This window comes from Lepidochelys kempii, chromosome 2 (assembly GCF_965140265.1).
Source record: "Lepidochelys kempii isolate rLepKem1 chromosome 2, rLepKem1.hap2, whole genome shotgun sequence".
In the NCBI taxonomy this organism is placed as follows: Eukaryota; Metazoa; Chordata; order Testudines; family Cheloniidae; genus Lepidochelys; species Lepidochelys kempii.
The window spans coordinates 175,951,357-175,966,797 of NC_133257.1; the positions used below are offsets into that span (position 1 = coordinate 175,951,357).

Genomic DNA, 15,441 nt, shown 5'->3' on the forward strand with positions numbered 1-15,441 from the left:
ATCACAAAGCTCCCGAAGTATCTGGGCCTCCATGGCGTATCTCGGCATCTATGTTCTTGTTTTGTACAGAACTGAGCACGGGTTCAGTTCTCCATTAGTAATAAATAAATCCTTTAAATGCATCCCTCCCTCTCGCTACCTAATCACTTTTATTGCCCTTTTCTGTGCTCTGTTGCTTTAACAGAATGCAACTTAAATTGAACTTTCTATTGGACCCATTCTAAGCTAACAGCAGAAGCCGCAGGCAGTAGAAGGGCTAATTTCCCCCCCGCCACCATTCCCAAATCACCGTGGGCAAAAGAAGCAATAGACGCACCCAGATCAGTTTTATTTGGAATATATATGAAACATGACCCTATCAAAAGTTATAGGGTTTCTTTTTTCTCCCCTTTTTTCTTTTTTTAAAAATGAAAATAAAGGGAAACAAAATAAAAACCTAGAAACCAAAAGAAGAGAAATATCAGAGGAAAAGCATGCACGCAATCTGTAAACAAGTCCTAGATTTACCTACAGTGCTGCTGTGTTTTCAATTAAGTACCAAACAACTTCACTAGAACAGGAGTTTGACTTCATTGTAAGAGGTGGTTATAATCCCCTAACATTAATAAAGGAAACAATTGGATCACAGAAAAACTTCACCAGAAGTTGAATTTCAATACACAGCATAAAAGTCCACTGGAAAGGGTTCTACCCAATGTTATCGGAAAAACATCAGTTCTCTTAGACACATTTAATAATCTAAAAGGGTTTAACGACACCTATCTGCTCACATCATAGGGCCTAGTCCATTAAAGGAAAAAGAATCCCTGGATTCAGTTAAAAAAAATACAGTGTATACAGAGCCATATTATGTGATTGGCGACAGCATTACAGTTAGTGTGCACACTAGTTTAGAAAATACATACAATTGAGCACTGCAGGTAATTGGGCCTTTTGACCATGTAATACATATATCTGAAATATTCATAGGGCCTGCATCGCAAACCCACGAGTAGCTGCTGTATCCTTACCACGAGCCCCGGCCAGGAAGAATATTTTAACAGTAATATCCTCAGACCACCATACTGTTGCTGCAATACTTTTGAAATGTATTTTTTTCTTCAGTGTTTCTCAATGTTGGTATCAATGCAAGGGTAATTGGGTGGAAGCCTCTGGCCTGTGTTATACAATTCCAACTAGCTTATCTAATGAGCCCTTCAGGCTTTAGATCTATTAAGCCCATGAGTAAGACTGCAATAGGAGAGTTCACTAAGGGCAAGAGTCTTCTCTCAGGTCTGCACTGCAGGTTTCCCCTCCAATATTCCGTGTAGGCACATAAGTCTCTGTGGAAAAACCATATGGGCAACAAGGAGATCTCAACAGTGGGTGATTAGGTCTCAATCCTGCAAACATTTATGTGCAATATTAATTTTCAGCCCCGAGTACTCACACTGAAGCCTCCTTGCTTAAAGTTAAGCATATAAGTGTTTGCAGGATCTGGCACCTTGGATACCATAGTGATCGGTGCTAGCAAGAGATGTGCAATGATAACGAGATTACAGTAAATTTAGATTCAGATAGGTTAGCTTAGTCAAGATCAGTTGGGTAGAGCAGAGAGGAATTTTGCCTTTCTTGTTTATATCATCACCCCAATATGACACACTAAGACAATCAAAAATATCACACAGAAGGTTTGGTTTGTTATTTAAAGCCAACTCCCTTTTAAATTTGCGAAAAAGAACAACTGAAAATATCAGAATTTGATTCGCTGATTTTTAATCTGCAAAGTAGACTTTAGGGATAAGCAAGAGATCAGGTCAAACTTCATGTTGGAATATAGCACTAAACACAGCACTACAGAAAGGAATGAGCTTTGCCATGTATTGTGAAATCTTACAGTCTCAGTAAGTACGAGTATCTCTTTTTACCCTAAAAAGATAAAGGGATTTGAATGTCACATTCACCACTTCTAAAACACATGTTGAACGTGAGCCAATATGGTCGGATATGATCTGATTTAACTTCCTATGGACTTTACTATAAGTGCAAGTACAAACACAAGGCTTGGTTCTAATCTCAAACCAGACGAACAGAACTGACTTTTCTGGAGTTCCTCTTGGTTTACATCAGTGTAAGCAGGCTTAGAAACATAGCCAGGCTCTTTGGGTTTGCCTATTTGATCATTTAATTCATAGCAAACTGGGGGTGTGAATCTACCCTGCACTGATCCACATTAACAACTCCTTAATGACTTTTGACCTACGCCCGTTTCAAAGATCAAAGTGTTCTATGGAACTGTTACTGTGCATCAGCAGTGTCCATGCGGACACTTATGACGCAGCAGGCTAATGCCGCTTGCCACAAACTAAATGTTTGTGTACACAAGCCCTTTTAAAGACTGTATTTAGAAAATGCAAAAACAGTCCAGCCTAACAGGTTAGCATTTTTAACCTGTCATCTTTATCCCTTCATTTATTTCTTCTTGAAATCAAGACTAATAGTTATATGCTGAGATGAAACCCAGTGCGAAGGGTAACAGAAATGCTACCACTGGCAGGAATCTTCTGCTTATATTTTATTTGCTAAACAAGTTTAATCCTTTCCTTTGGGCAAAATCTTGATCCAGTTTAAATCAATGGCAAATCTCCCCTTGACTCCAGTGGAACTGAGATTTGGCCCCTTATGACTTCCTGCAAATCATCCACTGGAGTCTATGAAATGTGTTTCTGTGACTAAGAATTCTACCTCCAATCCCAGACTGGTAAATTACACACCATGGGCTTTGGTGAATGTAACACAATTCAAATGGATGCAATTTCAGTGTATTTATAGCAGGCCAATTCCTCCCAGTTTGTCAGGGTTGTACTGGAATGGGCCCAGAAAGTATTTTCTTCCAGATGTCACACAAGTGTTTATTCTCAACAGAAATTGCGGCTGAGTTAGGACTGCTGGATTTGATCCTTCGAAGGGTAGTTCCACTCGGAAAAGGGACTAAAAAGAGGACGGGGGGGTTCCCGGGTTTATCGGTGCTCGGTATTTTCTGTACTTCAGGTGTGCAGTTTCCAAGCAAAAAGATGTTGTTCTCTGATTGTTAGCCCTGCAAACTCTGAGACCCAAATTCTCACAAATTATCCCCAGTGATAAAGGCTCTGTAGGCTAAATAAGGCCCTCAACTATTTCTGTGCAATGCAGATGTCTTGGGAGTATGTGCTCAGTTACACATGGGCACCCTCAGGCATCCAATGGGATGGCCCCCTGTAACTAATTGGAAGTTAAATAAACATTTCTATAGGTCTTGTGCCAGAAGTTCATAGTTGAGGTGGTTCTTCAGTTCTAACAGCAAAAAAAAGCACCATACTTTAATTGGAAACAATCAAAATAAGTGGGAAAATATCTGCAAAAACAACCATTCATAAACACCTCAGGAGAAAAGGTTTTGTTTGTTTGAAGATATTGGGTAGTGGCCACTGCCACTCAAACAACCTCTGAGAAGTATGAGGCAAATACAAATGGGGACATTTTCAGCATGATGAATACGGACTTGTCTGCAAGTGGTAGTTGCATGGCCAAAGTGTCCCTGCATTAGGCTCAGAAGCAACCCTTAAACATATGTCCCAGTAAGCTACTGCGCTTAAACCATTGTTAAGAGAAGATTTTCAAATCTCTTGATTGGAGAAGACAGCACCCTTTCATGCTCTCTCTGTGGCTATAAGACAATAACCAAAACCAGTGAGCTAACGTGCTGTATGGAACAAGGACCCAGTCATCACCCAGTGAAGTCGATGACAAAACTCCCAGGGACTTCAAAGGGAGCAAGATTGGGACCCAAGGCCCAGATGTAAGTACAGTGCCTAAATACCTTGAGGATCTGGGCCTAAGTTCCCATTTTTTCCATTTTAACTTTAGGCCAGAAAACTCTTGTGTATTGAAATATTTCTAAGTAGTTTCTCTACAAGTGTAGATATGTAGCTGGGAGCTGATAACATTTGCCCTGCCACACACAGGTCTGTGTAACATTTAGATCATCAACTATATTTTACAATCTCATCCTTGGCAACAACAACAAAAAAAACCCTCTCCAGAAAGTGTCAAAAGAACAAGAGGAGCCAGGCTTAAGGTGGCAAGTTCAGAGTCCAGGTGCAGGTGGAAACATTGCAGACCTGCTCATTCATGATTTCTTGGACCCACATCTTTTATAGAAGTGAAGCTCTCAAGTGGGACTCGTTCCAAACAGAACCCACTGCCATGACTTGACTTACTCGCTCACTCAATGGCTTCCATAACATCCTGTCCCTTTTCTGTGTCTCAGAACAGAGCTTTCCTAGAAAACCACAGACCATGAGGTTGGTGGTCACACTTCTCATAAATATCTAACCCTGACTCTTTCCTCCAACTCACTCCTTCTCTCCTTTCTACTCTAGTAGAATACCACATTCATCTACCGGGTTTTAGGAGAGTGTGCATCACTTTGTGGTTGCATAAAGCTGCTACCGTATTTTGCCACAATGCATTAATATACACCTTTGAAACAATAAATAAAGGGAAAACGTACTGGATTTAAATATAGGTTTCCATTAAAAGCATTTAAAAGACCTTGCTTTAGTTTGAATACATCAAAATGAAAATTCACCCCCTACTACAAAAAAAATCATCCCTTGCAAGTAATGTTAATGGGGAGTGTGTGTAGGGAGAGTTAGAGAACTAGCAAGTGTTCGGATGGGCAGAGGCCCTCTACCCCAGTCACTTTGCAATGGCACCTGCTTCTCACAGAGTCAGGTAACAGAGCTGCTGAGTTGTTACGTGGAGGATTTCACCACCTGCTCATATGGGGGTGGGGGTGCGTTGCAGTAAGAGGGTGGAGGTGGGTACACTGGATTCCCTGGTGGGGAGTTGGGCTGGACATGGAAAGCCATAGCCATGGGGTTCATCACAGGTCCTCCTGGATCCGTGTAGTATGGCATCCCTGGTTGCTGTGATCCTAAAAGAAATGGAGCAAAAATACATTAATTTACAAGGCAACGGTAAATTTACAAAAGACAGGCTAGTATGATGCTGCTCCAATGCTGGGGAAAGCACAGATATGCTCTTCTCTAAAGGCAAATGATATATAGTAGGTTTTAACTGAAGTTTGTGACACATGGCCAAGACAATGTACAAAAGTTGTTTCCATCTGACGGCTGCCCAGTCACATGAGGTTGGTGGTCTCAGTCCAGTGGGCAGCGGTTGACACCATAACAAATCACCCTCACACTTACTAGCATCCTGGCTGGGAGTCTCAGAAGACAACTGAAGGACTGAATGGACCCAGAGACGGAACTACCTTTCACCCCCTAAAGGTGCTTTCTCCAGATCACATGCACTGGGGATGCTTGCCCAGTCACTGCTTCTTCTGTGGATAGAAGTGTTCACTTTCCAGGGCTGTTGAACCTGCACCAAATTTAGGAGCACTAAATTCACTTTGTAGAGAAAATACACCATAGGATCTCAGCCTACACTCAGAGCCTTTAACGCATGTACTCTATATTCAGTTGCCTGCGGATACTGTTTGAATACAGTAAGGACATATCCCCAAGGCTAAATCCCCAAGATCCCCAAGAAAAATGAGATGGAAACCCTAGAACATGTATTAATGTACTTAGCTGTGTCAGCAAGAAACAACATTCCGATCAGCAAACATTAAGGGCCCAATTAATACCAACATGCTTGCTAATAAGGCTGTTCTGTGATTCTTCACTAACCTAATTGCAACATCTTTGACATGAGCAATTAGCGTAGGCCAGAGAGAACAGAGAACAAACATGGTTGCTCTAGGCCCAAGGAAACTTTGATTCCATTGACATGCTGTCAGTTCATTTAGGCACAAAACTTCAACTAGCTCAAAGGGAAAAAAACGTAAACACACAACCAAAGTAATATCAAAGAACATATTAATAAATCATTACACCTAATGACAAAGGAGAGTAAGTCACTAAAAGCAGCATTTTGAATATGATGAAAAAGAAGCATTAGTCAAACACCAAGCTACTGCCTGGAAAGTATGATGATTAGTATTATATTACAGTAGTGTCTAGAGGCCCCAGCTGAGATCAGGAGCCCACTGTGTCAGGTGCTATACAAAGACTTCGTAATACACAGTCCAATAGGTGCTGGAACTAAGGGTGCACGGGTGCTGCAGCACCCACTGGCTTGAAGTGGTTTCCATTATATGCCGGGTTTACAGTTTGGTTCAATGGTTCTCAGCACCCCCACTATACAGATTGTTCCAGCACCCCTGCACAGTCTGTGCCTCAAAGTGTTTAAATCTAAACAGACGATGGCTTGGAGGTGGAAGGCAGAGGCACAGAGACGTGAAGTGATCTGTCTGAGCGCAAACAGAAAGCCAGTGGCAGAGCCAGGAACAGAACCTAGGATGTCCACGTCCCAATCCAGCGCCCCACCCACAACGCCTCTCAATTGCAGTAATTAGAACTGGTAGTAAAAATTCCAATGACATTTTTTTCCATTGAAATTTGAAGATTCAGTAAAATCAAATTGCTTTGCAGAGCTGGTTCGATTTCACGCAAGTCCTATTGGAAACCTTTTTGGATACCTGCCAGCGTGTCCACCTGGCTCTGCAGTAGTCCGCATGCCTCAGAACTGGGGGAACCCAGGGCTTCCAGGGCCTGGGGCTCCCAGGCAGTCTGCCAGACAGACATGTATCCATGTACCTTTGTCTCCTTGTTCTTTGTACTCCCCCACTGATCTGTCTATATCCATCTGTTGTCTCTTGTCGCATACTTAGATCGTAAGCATGTTAAGGCAGGGGCTGTCTTTTTGTTATGTTTGTAGAGTGCCTAGCACTATGGGGTACTGAAGCTCCTCAGCACTATGGTAACAAATAACACCACCACCATCACTAGACAAGATGGAGAGCTGGGGGTCGGTAGTTTTCTGCGTGGCAAATAGAAAGATGGGATTAGATAGTACTGATTCTAGGCAAACGTTCTAAGGCTTCATCCATCTTTCCATTTACTTCACTGCCACAAGCCCTTCCTCCCCTCCCCTGGCACAATGCCCACTAGCAAACCTTCATTCCTAAGGGAATAAATTATATTCCTGGTGATAGCTACCTGAAAATTAGCAAGTTTAACCAAAGATGATATTATAGCCAAATCTGAGTAAAAATACCTCTTTAAGATGGAGCCTCCTTACAGTGGTGCAAGAATTCACACTGCAACGGATCACAGGCAGTTTAGAGCTATAATCATCAAACTTCCTTCTGTCTGGATCCATGCAGCATGACAAGAACAGCAAGGGCCACATTTTCAAAGAAGGGACCACTGGATGTACCTACCTATCAGCTGAGCCTGCCAAATGCTGTATGAGCACGTCAGTTGGCATTTGTGCATGCCAGGGTGGGGTTCTATGAGAGAATACACACACTGTTTCAGGTGCATCTGTGATTCTTCCTTGGGCAGACTGGCCCCAAGAGATCTAAGCCAGTACACCCAGAAAAGCTGAACAGCCCAGACCTGCTGCTGGTTAACTATCTCCTCTCAGGGCCTGATCCAACTTCCATTTTGTGTTTTGTAAATTGCTTTTGGGAGAGGTTTTGGTACTAATTTGCCGACATTGATTTTGTTTGCCCCCGTCAGATATGCTACAATTACAAATAAATAGCTTTGGGGGTTTGCTTTTCTTATTACTTTATTTTTAAACCAAGATCTTTGTCTAAAATCTTCCAAGATACAGAAAAATGCACCTGGTATTTTACAATGTACTGAATGGTGCTGCCTCTTGGACTGCATCTCAAGCTCACAAGCCCCCTTTAAGACAGACAAGTGTGAAGCCCAATCCAGCTCCAGCTGAAGTCAATACAAGTCTCATTAATATTACGGGACAGGATTTCTTAGCACAGAGTAAGATTAAGAAATGTCGAATTCACAAGGCACTTCATTCATCACATGCCAATAATGAAATCTGGGCCCAGAACAACATGGAAATTTATGATCAAATGAAAAACTATGTGGTACCCAGAGAATCAGAGACATTATACTCCCATTAAGAATGACTGGAGATAGGCTTCAAACTCTAGATATCATAATGATCATAATAGGATAAGAATGGCCATACTGGGTCAGACTAGTTTCCTATCTCTGATAGTGGCCAATGCCAGAAGTTTCAGAGAGAAGGAACAAAACAGGGCAATTTCAAGTGATCCATCCCCTGTCGTCCAGTCCCAGCTTCTGGCAGTTGGAGTTTTAGGGACACATGGAACATGCAATTACGTCCCTGACCATGTTGGCTAATAGCCATTGATGGTTCTATCCTCCATGAACTTATCTAATTCTTTTTTAAATCCAGTTATACTTTTAGCCTTCACAAAATTCCCTGTAATGAGTTCCATAGGTTGACTGTCCATTGTGTGAAGAAGTACTTCCTTGTGTTTATTTTAAACTAGCTGCCTATTAATTTCATTGGGTGGCCCTTGCTTCTTGTGTTATGTGAAGGAGTAAACAACACTTCCCTATTCACTTTCTCCATCCCATTCATGATTTTATAGACCTCCATCATAAATCTCTTTAACTGTCTCTTTTCTAAGTTGAACAGTCCCCGTCTTTTTAATCTCTCCTTATATGGAAGCTGTTCCATACCCCTAGTCATTTTTGTTGCCATTCTTTACACCTTTTCCAATTCTAAATGTTTTTTGTTTTTGAGATGGGGTGACCAGAACTGCATGCAGTATTCAAGATGTGGCCCTACCATGGATTTATACAGTGGCATTATGATATTTTCTGTTTTATTATCTACCCCTTTCCTAATGGTTCCAAGCATTCCATTTTCATTTTTGACTGACGCTGCACATTGAGCAGATCTTTTCAGGGAACTATCCATGATGACTCCAAAATTTCTGATCAATAAAAATCTACTGAATATAGTCTCAGCAATTAAAAAGTTATGCCCTCTAGGAATTTTGCAGGGTTTGTCTGTGGGAATACATCAAGTTCTTTCCTCCTCTCTCTCTTTTTTCATGGCAAAGCTGAGTTAACAGAACGAAGTGGTCAAGGAGCAGCAGTTTCTCCTCAGTGCCTTGCTTCCTACTTTGTAAGGAAAGCAGCCCCCATGGATTTTCCATTTGATCACCAATTTCCATGCCTCAGTGGCCTGGGGATTCAGTATGACAACAGGATGGAACCCAGAGATACCTTGAAGCGTTACACACTACTTAATGCTTTTTCAGAGTGAGTTTTTATTCCCTAAGTATCAAAGCGAGATGGGCCTAAGCCATAAGCTGCTGATCCAAACATCCATGGAGCTTGCGGTGTCTGGATCTTGCATTTGGCCCATTCAGGGGTTAAGGTTAGGGGAAGCAAGTTGGGAGCACAACTCCTTCCCTGCAAACAGATAGGAGTGCTTCTTCTCCATCCTGCCTTGGGTGAGTAGCACTTCCCAGACAGCTTCCTCTCTTCCTTTGCTGGGCAATGAAAGCTCCTGCCCAGTTTCTATCCAATGTAACCACTGGTCCCATTATAGAAATGGAGTCGAGCCCTAGAGATTGGATTGGGAACTGGATCCAAACCCAAACTTCCCTAAAGTGCAGGGGTGTTTGGGCCTATGTCTACGATTACAGCAGTGTTATTTTTCTTAAGTATTTTGCCACAAAGCTGGTGCTTGCACATTTCAGCATTTTTGCTCACTTTTCCTTCCACAAAGGAAACTCGGGCAAGGAGTGGGGGAACTCCTTGCATTTTGCAATTATTATTGTTAAAATGTCTTGCATAACTACATCATAGTAACCAATTTATTTCCACACTGGTATTCAGATCAGTGATACTTTCAATAAACCCAATAGCAAAATAAGGGCTGGATCCTGACCTTCTTGCAGGATCAAATCCCAGGTGTTTACTTTTATTGTTTAGTATATCAGAACTATTCAAGCCCATTAGACCTTCAAAAATGGAGTGCTAAGCAGCCACAAATCCATTGGACTTGATGCGAGTCGTAGGTGCTCAGCACCTCTCAGGCCCGAGCTGTGCTTTATTTTAAAGGACAAGCATGGTCAGAAACGCAGAAGAATTCAAAGTAGCTGGGACTGAGACTCATATGAGAGAGACTGAGAAAGCACTTAATTTGTAAGTACCTAATCTAAAGTGCACCAAAGCCAATGGGAAAGACTCCCATTGATTTCGACGGGCTTTTGATCAGACCTTAAGATTTTTTAAAAAATTAAAATCATGTGGCATAAGTAGGACATTAAAAGACTTAACTAGATAGCTATTTTCTATTTCCACATGACTTCTGCCATGTGTGGATCATTAAGAATCATTAAACATACTTGCCAATCCAGCCATGTGATCCAACCTCTGGGTTATTTCCAAGACTTATAATATTTTTTTAAAATTTTTTCCTATCATCTCAGGAAAGAACTACCTAAACTATCTCATTAGGAAAAAGTGTGATTGGTAAACAAAATATGAGTGTGTGTTTTTTCACACTGAATGGAATGTCCTATGCATTTAACACATTTAACAAATGAAAGAAAGAAATACCTTAAAGAGAAAAATAAAAATAAAAGGGAGCGTCTGGGAGTATGAGTGAGGGGGAATCCTTTTTTATGACACAGTTAGCTCTCTGACTGAAAGAGAGTATGTATGCATATGCATAAGGATGTGGATAACACTGAGCAGGGGTATTTCCAGAACTTATGCAGTGTATCTGTGTAGAGTAGGATATGGTAGAGGTTGGAAAGTCTGAACTTAAACTCTCTGTGTGACCTGCTGTTTGTGATTATGTGACTGGTTGGAACATTTTCAATTAACCTTTTTTCATTGAAATATGCTGCTTTGTTGAAGCTGAAATGTTTTGCGAAGATGTATAAATTTTGACAAAGTTTTCATCAGGAAAGTTTCTGAGGTTCAGAGTGGACTCACCAGTCACTTTCAGAGAAAGAGAGACCCCAAATGAAACCCTGACCTTTCCAATTGGAAGACAGATGTTTTGACACAATATCTGTTTTGTGAAAATGTTGGAAACATTTTGGTTCCATTCCAATGCAGAACGACAAATTTTGAAACCTAGAAAGCTGTCAAGAAATGGAATAATAATCCTGCAGCCAGCTCTATCTGTGAGGCAATGTACTCCAGGTTGGGAGCAGAGGGATGCCTTAGGGTATGTCTACACTGCAGCTGGGCGTGTGATTTGCAGCTCGCATTCACGTACCTGTGCTAGCTGTACTCTAGCTAGCTAAAAATAGCAGTGAGGATGTATCAGTGTGAGCTTTAGCATGGAGTGCACAAGTCTGTCTGACCTTCGTGGGTACAGACTCGCTTGTGCAGCTGACGTGAAGCCCACACCACCATATCCTCACTGCTATTTTGAGCTAGCTAGAGTCCAGCTAGCATGGGTATGACTACATGAGCAGCCATTCACACCCATAGCTGCAGTGTAGATATACCCTTAGGGAGGGGGAGAGGAGTCAAAATCTCTTCACCAGGTATGTTGATGCTCATGGATATGGAGTGGTGTGGGCAGTGAGCAAGGTGTATATAAAAGTGTCTCCGTTGTGGCTGCCAGAGTGTGACAGGTACGTGTGGGTGTGAATTTAGGTACAGCTGCAGACCCATCATCTGCAGCTAGAGAGGGTCTCGTAACTGGAGGGGACCGGGTTCAAGAAGTCCCACAGAGCATGCATGCCCTCTGAAGGGCTCTCTGGGTGGGACTGTTTAGGGGACAGGATAGGGGTAGGCTGGGGGGAATGGAGGAGCTAGTTGATCCACTACTGTACAGATCCTTCAGACTTCCTCAAAATCATAGTTTGACAATTGAAAAATGCTGAGACTGATAAGGAAGAAGTAGCGTTTTCCACTTCTAAAGCAGTATTCCGTAACATGGAGGGCACAGCAAAAATGGAAAAACCACAGTTAGGTTATACTGCAGAAGGAAAATATTTGGTTGTTTCATTCTGGCAAAGGTATTTTCTAGTATATTGTAACAACTATGGGAAACCGTTCCTTATTATTCATATAAAAGAGGGACATCATTGCTAATGTGGCATTGACTACTGCTCTGCGTATGTTGCAATGGGATTAATTGTTTTCCTATCTTGTTTGCATTCATGGAGATAAGTTACAAAACCAGTGGGGGAAGAATTGTCTAGAAGGGATTAGTAAAAGAAATGCAAAAATTCTTTTGAAAGAGAATTGTGAGCACTGTGATTGCCTTTCTGTTCATTCTTCTGAAGCACCTGGCCACGGTCAGAATACAAAAAGAACAGGAGGACTTGTGGCACCTTAGAGACTAACCAGTTTATTTGAGCATGAGCTTTCGTGAGCTACTTCATCGGATGCATTCAGCTCACTTCATCGGATGCATTCAGAATACAGGATACTAGGCTAGATGGACCATTGGTCTGACCCATTCTTATCTCCTACTGGATCTCGGTAGTACTGGTGTACATTCAAAACCGGCGCAACATACTTGAAGCGGAATTGGAACCCACATCACCTGTGGTGAATTAAACTAGTGCAACAGCTACTCCTAGCTAAAATCACACCTTTTTAAAACGTTTCCTGTGCACACAGAAGAAATTAGGCTAGCAGAGAAGTAGTCTCTAACCTGCTGCGGTGTTGGCTGGTTGTCTGGTGTAGGATACATTAAAAGTAGGTTCTTCTCCGAGTGGCGGAGGGTACATCCGCCTTCGGATGAAGAAACCAGCTCCGCAGCAGAACAGGACGCCCATCATCAGAAGGAACCTGAGCCAAAGGAGGAGGAAAAGTCAAACTTGGAGATGGCATCCATCTAAAGTGCAGGGTCCCAGGGAGCTGGGGTTGTTGAAAGATTCATAGATAAGAGAAACCAAGATCGTTACCCTCTAACTATCAGCTACCATATGCTGTTATCAGGATTTTCTGAAAATATTATTCCTTGAAAGCAGGACCGCACACACTGAGACACCTCTGTATGGCAGCACGTAGTTGCTATTTCTAAAGTGACTGAGGAGATTTTGGTCTTAGGAGTGTTTTTATTCATACAGTGGTTTTCCAGTGTATTTTCTCTTATTAGCTTTCAGGAACAATAGTGATTATGCCAGCAGAACTGGAAGATTACTGTCTTCTTCCCGTAACTCTAGGGTTATGGGCTCATATGTCCCCTTCTGCCACCTCTTTACCTCACCTAAGATTTCCTTGAATCAGAATTGCAAATAATATTGATGGAAATAAATGACTTAGGTCCACGTGCCCCTTCTTTAGAATAAGGTGTACCAGAGGGGATTTCTTTGGAGCATAGCCATGCCATTCCTTAAACTGACCAGAGGGGTCACTGTTGAACAACCCAAATGCTGCTCTCTCCGCCCCAAATGCTAAGTAGGTTTGCTCTGCAGGGCTCCCTTCTGGCTGATGGAGAGAAGGGCTGAAGGTACAAAAGTTGCGTGGCAGCATAAACCACTGGATGTGATGGGCCAAATTCTAAACTGGTGTAAAGGAGAGCAGAATTTGGTCCCACATCACCAACCCAACATTCATAAATTCCCTTTTGGCTCTGTTATTTAGAAAGTGTTTATCCTGAACATAATGGCTGAGATTTGCAAAACTGCCTTGGGGATTCAGATGCAGACATCACATTCAGTTAAATGTGAACAGTGCATCTAAATCTCCTATGCAGCTTTGAAAATCTCAGCCTATATATATATATATATATATTTTTTTAAAATGTTAACTATATAAAATACCCAGGCAGGAAATGTGGTGGTTTATAGGGCTTGCTTAAAATGAGGCAAGTATGGGATCCATGTTCAGAAAAAAAGTCCTAACCTACCAAAAATACCAGAGTCGCTGGATAGAGAGGGCTCTTACGCAGCATCTTGACCCACAGCAATCTTCATAGGAGCGACATCTACATAGGAATAAAGAGAAAAGGACATTTAGGGAGGGTTTTGTCACTTAAAGTACAAATGCATCATATCAAAATCTGGCGCCAAGGGGGGAATATAAACTCAACAGTAAAATCTCTATCAAATCCAGTTATTGCAAACTGACAGTACAGCATCTAAACACAGAGACAGAGAAGTCAATGACTCAGATGTAATTAGATTCACGGCCAGTGGTATCATTTTTGACCTCACAAATCTGGAAGGAAACATGTTACATTGTTGCCCTGGTGCTACAAAGCACAGCTGGGGTTCTCTCAAAGCAGTGAGTGGTTCTCAACCTATTTACCATTGGGGGCTGCATCTGTAGCTCTGTGTGTTACGTGGGCTGCATCCACACAACACATATACTATCTGTATGACCCTGAGGATGACACATTGGCTGCAGCTGTGTGCTGATTGGACCGCAAGCAACCCGCAGGTTGAGAACCACTGCTCTGGAGAGTGGAAACACTGCTAATTTGGGGCTATAAAGGACCAGCATCAGTATCACCATAGATAGTAACAGAGGGCCTGATTGTCCTCTCAACTGATCCTGGGCTTACACCACGGATGTCGCTGGAGTTGCTCCTGACTTACACCAGTATAAAAATCAGACCCATGGCATCACTGTCACTTTAATACAAAGATTCACACACACACACACACACATTCTGTGAATAGTAATCCGTATCCGACTCCTACAGTCAGACATAGGCAACAGTCCAACTGACTTGAGTAAGTACTTGCTAAGGATTGCAGTATTCAGTTACTGGTTCATATGTTCAGACCTGTTGTATAGGGTTTTGGGGTTTTTTGCCATTCATAACATTACCGTACATTATTCAAACAGCCTTCTTCTATGCCCCCTTTTAAGCCTCCTAAGATGACTGGTTGGAGCACTTAATTTTATACAGTGGAGCTTGTTGAAGAGCAGTGGTTTTCAACCTGTGGTCTTTGGACCCCTGGGGTCTGCAGACTATGCCTAAGGGGTCCACGAAAGGTTATCATTACCATAGAACAGCGGTTCTCAACCTGTGGTCTGCAGACTAGGTCTAAGATTTCCAAAGGGGTCAGCACCTCCATTGGAAATTTTTTAGGGGTCAGCAAATGAAAAAAGGTTGAAAACCACTGCTGTAGAGGAAAGCAGCATCGCTGCATTTCATTCCAGCACATGAACAATGCAGACACTGAATGTCAAGCAGTTTGGATTTTGTTCACTGCCAACAGACCAGAAGTATGAGATCACAGCAGTGAGATTACTGATCCTTTGCAACTGGCAGAGTAAGCCTCCTTGTATTATTACCATATCTGCAAATGAAAAAAAACTCGCAACATTATTTTGGCTTCTTAGAGTGCAAAGCTGTTAGGAGAAAAATGGAGGGGGAGGGGGATCCCAAAACCCACAGAGTTCATTCCATGCAGCTTTTTCTCCGATGAAACTTGGAAGAAAAACCTATTAAAGACTCAGGAAAAATCATCATTTAGTTTATACAGTTTTATTAAATGAAAAAAAAAGTGATACACTTGAACTCCCAGCCAAGATTTTTCAATAGTGGATTTCAAAAAGCCAAGAG

At 42.1% G+C, this 15,441-nt stretch overlaps 1 protein-coding gene across 2 annotated transcripts in view; it reads right to left on the bottom strand.

Annotated features, from left to right (window-relative positions):
• Nucleotides 1–309: 309 nt before the first annotated feature.
• Nucleotides 310–15,441, bottom strand: part of VOPP1 (VOPP1 WW domain binding protein) — an 86,906-nt gene continuing 71,774 nt past the window's right edge. For both annotated transcript variants that reach the window (XM_073332811.1, XM_073332812.1), the window contains 3 exons: nucleotides 13,774–13,851; nucleotides 12,574–12,710; nucleotides 310–4,957 (listed from right to left, as the gene is read on the bottom strand). In XM_073332811.1, the coding sequence (XP_073188912.1) occupies nucleotides 4,776–4,957; nucleotides 12,574–12,710; nucleotides 13,774–13,851 (397 nt within the window). In that variant the 3' untranslated portion in view covers nucleotides 310–4,775. The remainder of the gene's footprint in view (nucleotides 4,958–12,573; nucleotides 12,711–13,773; nucleotides 13,852–15,441) is intronic.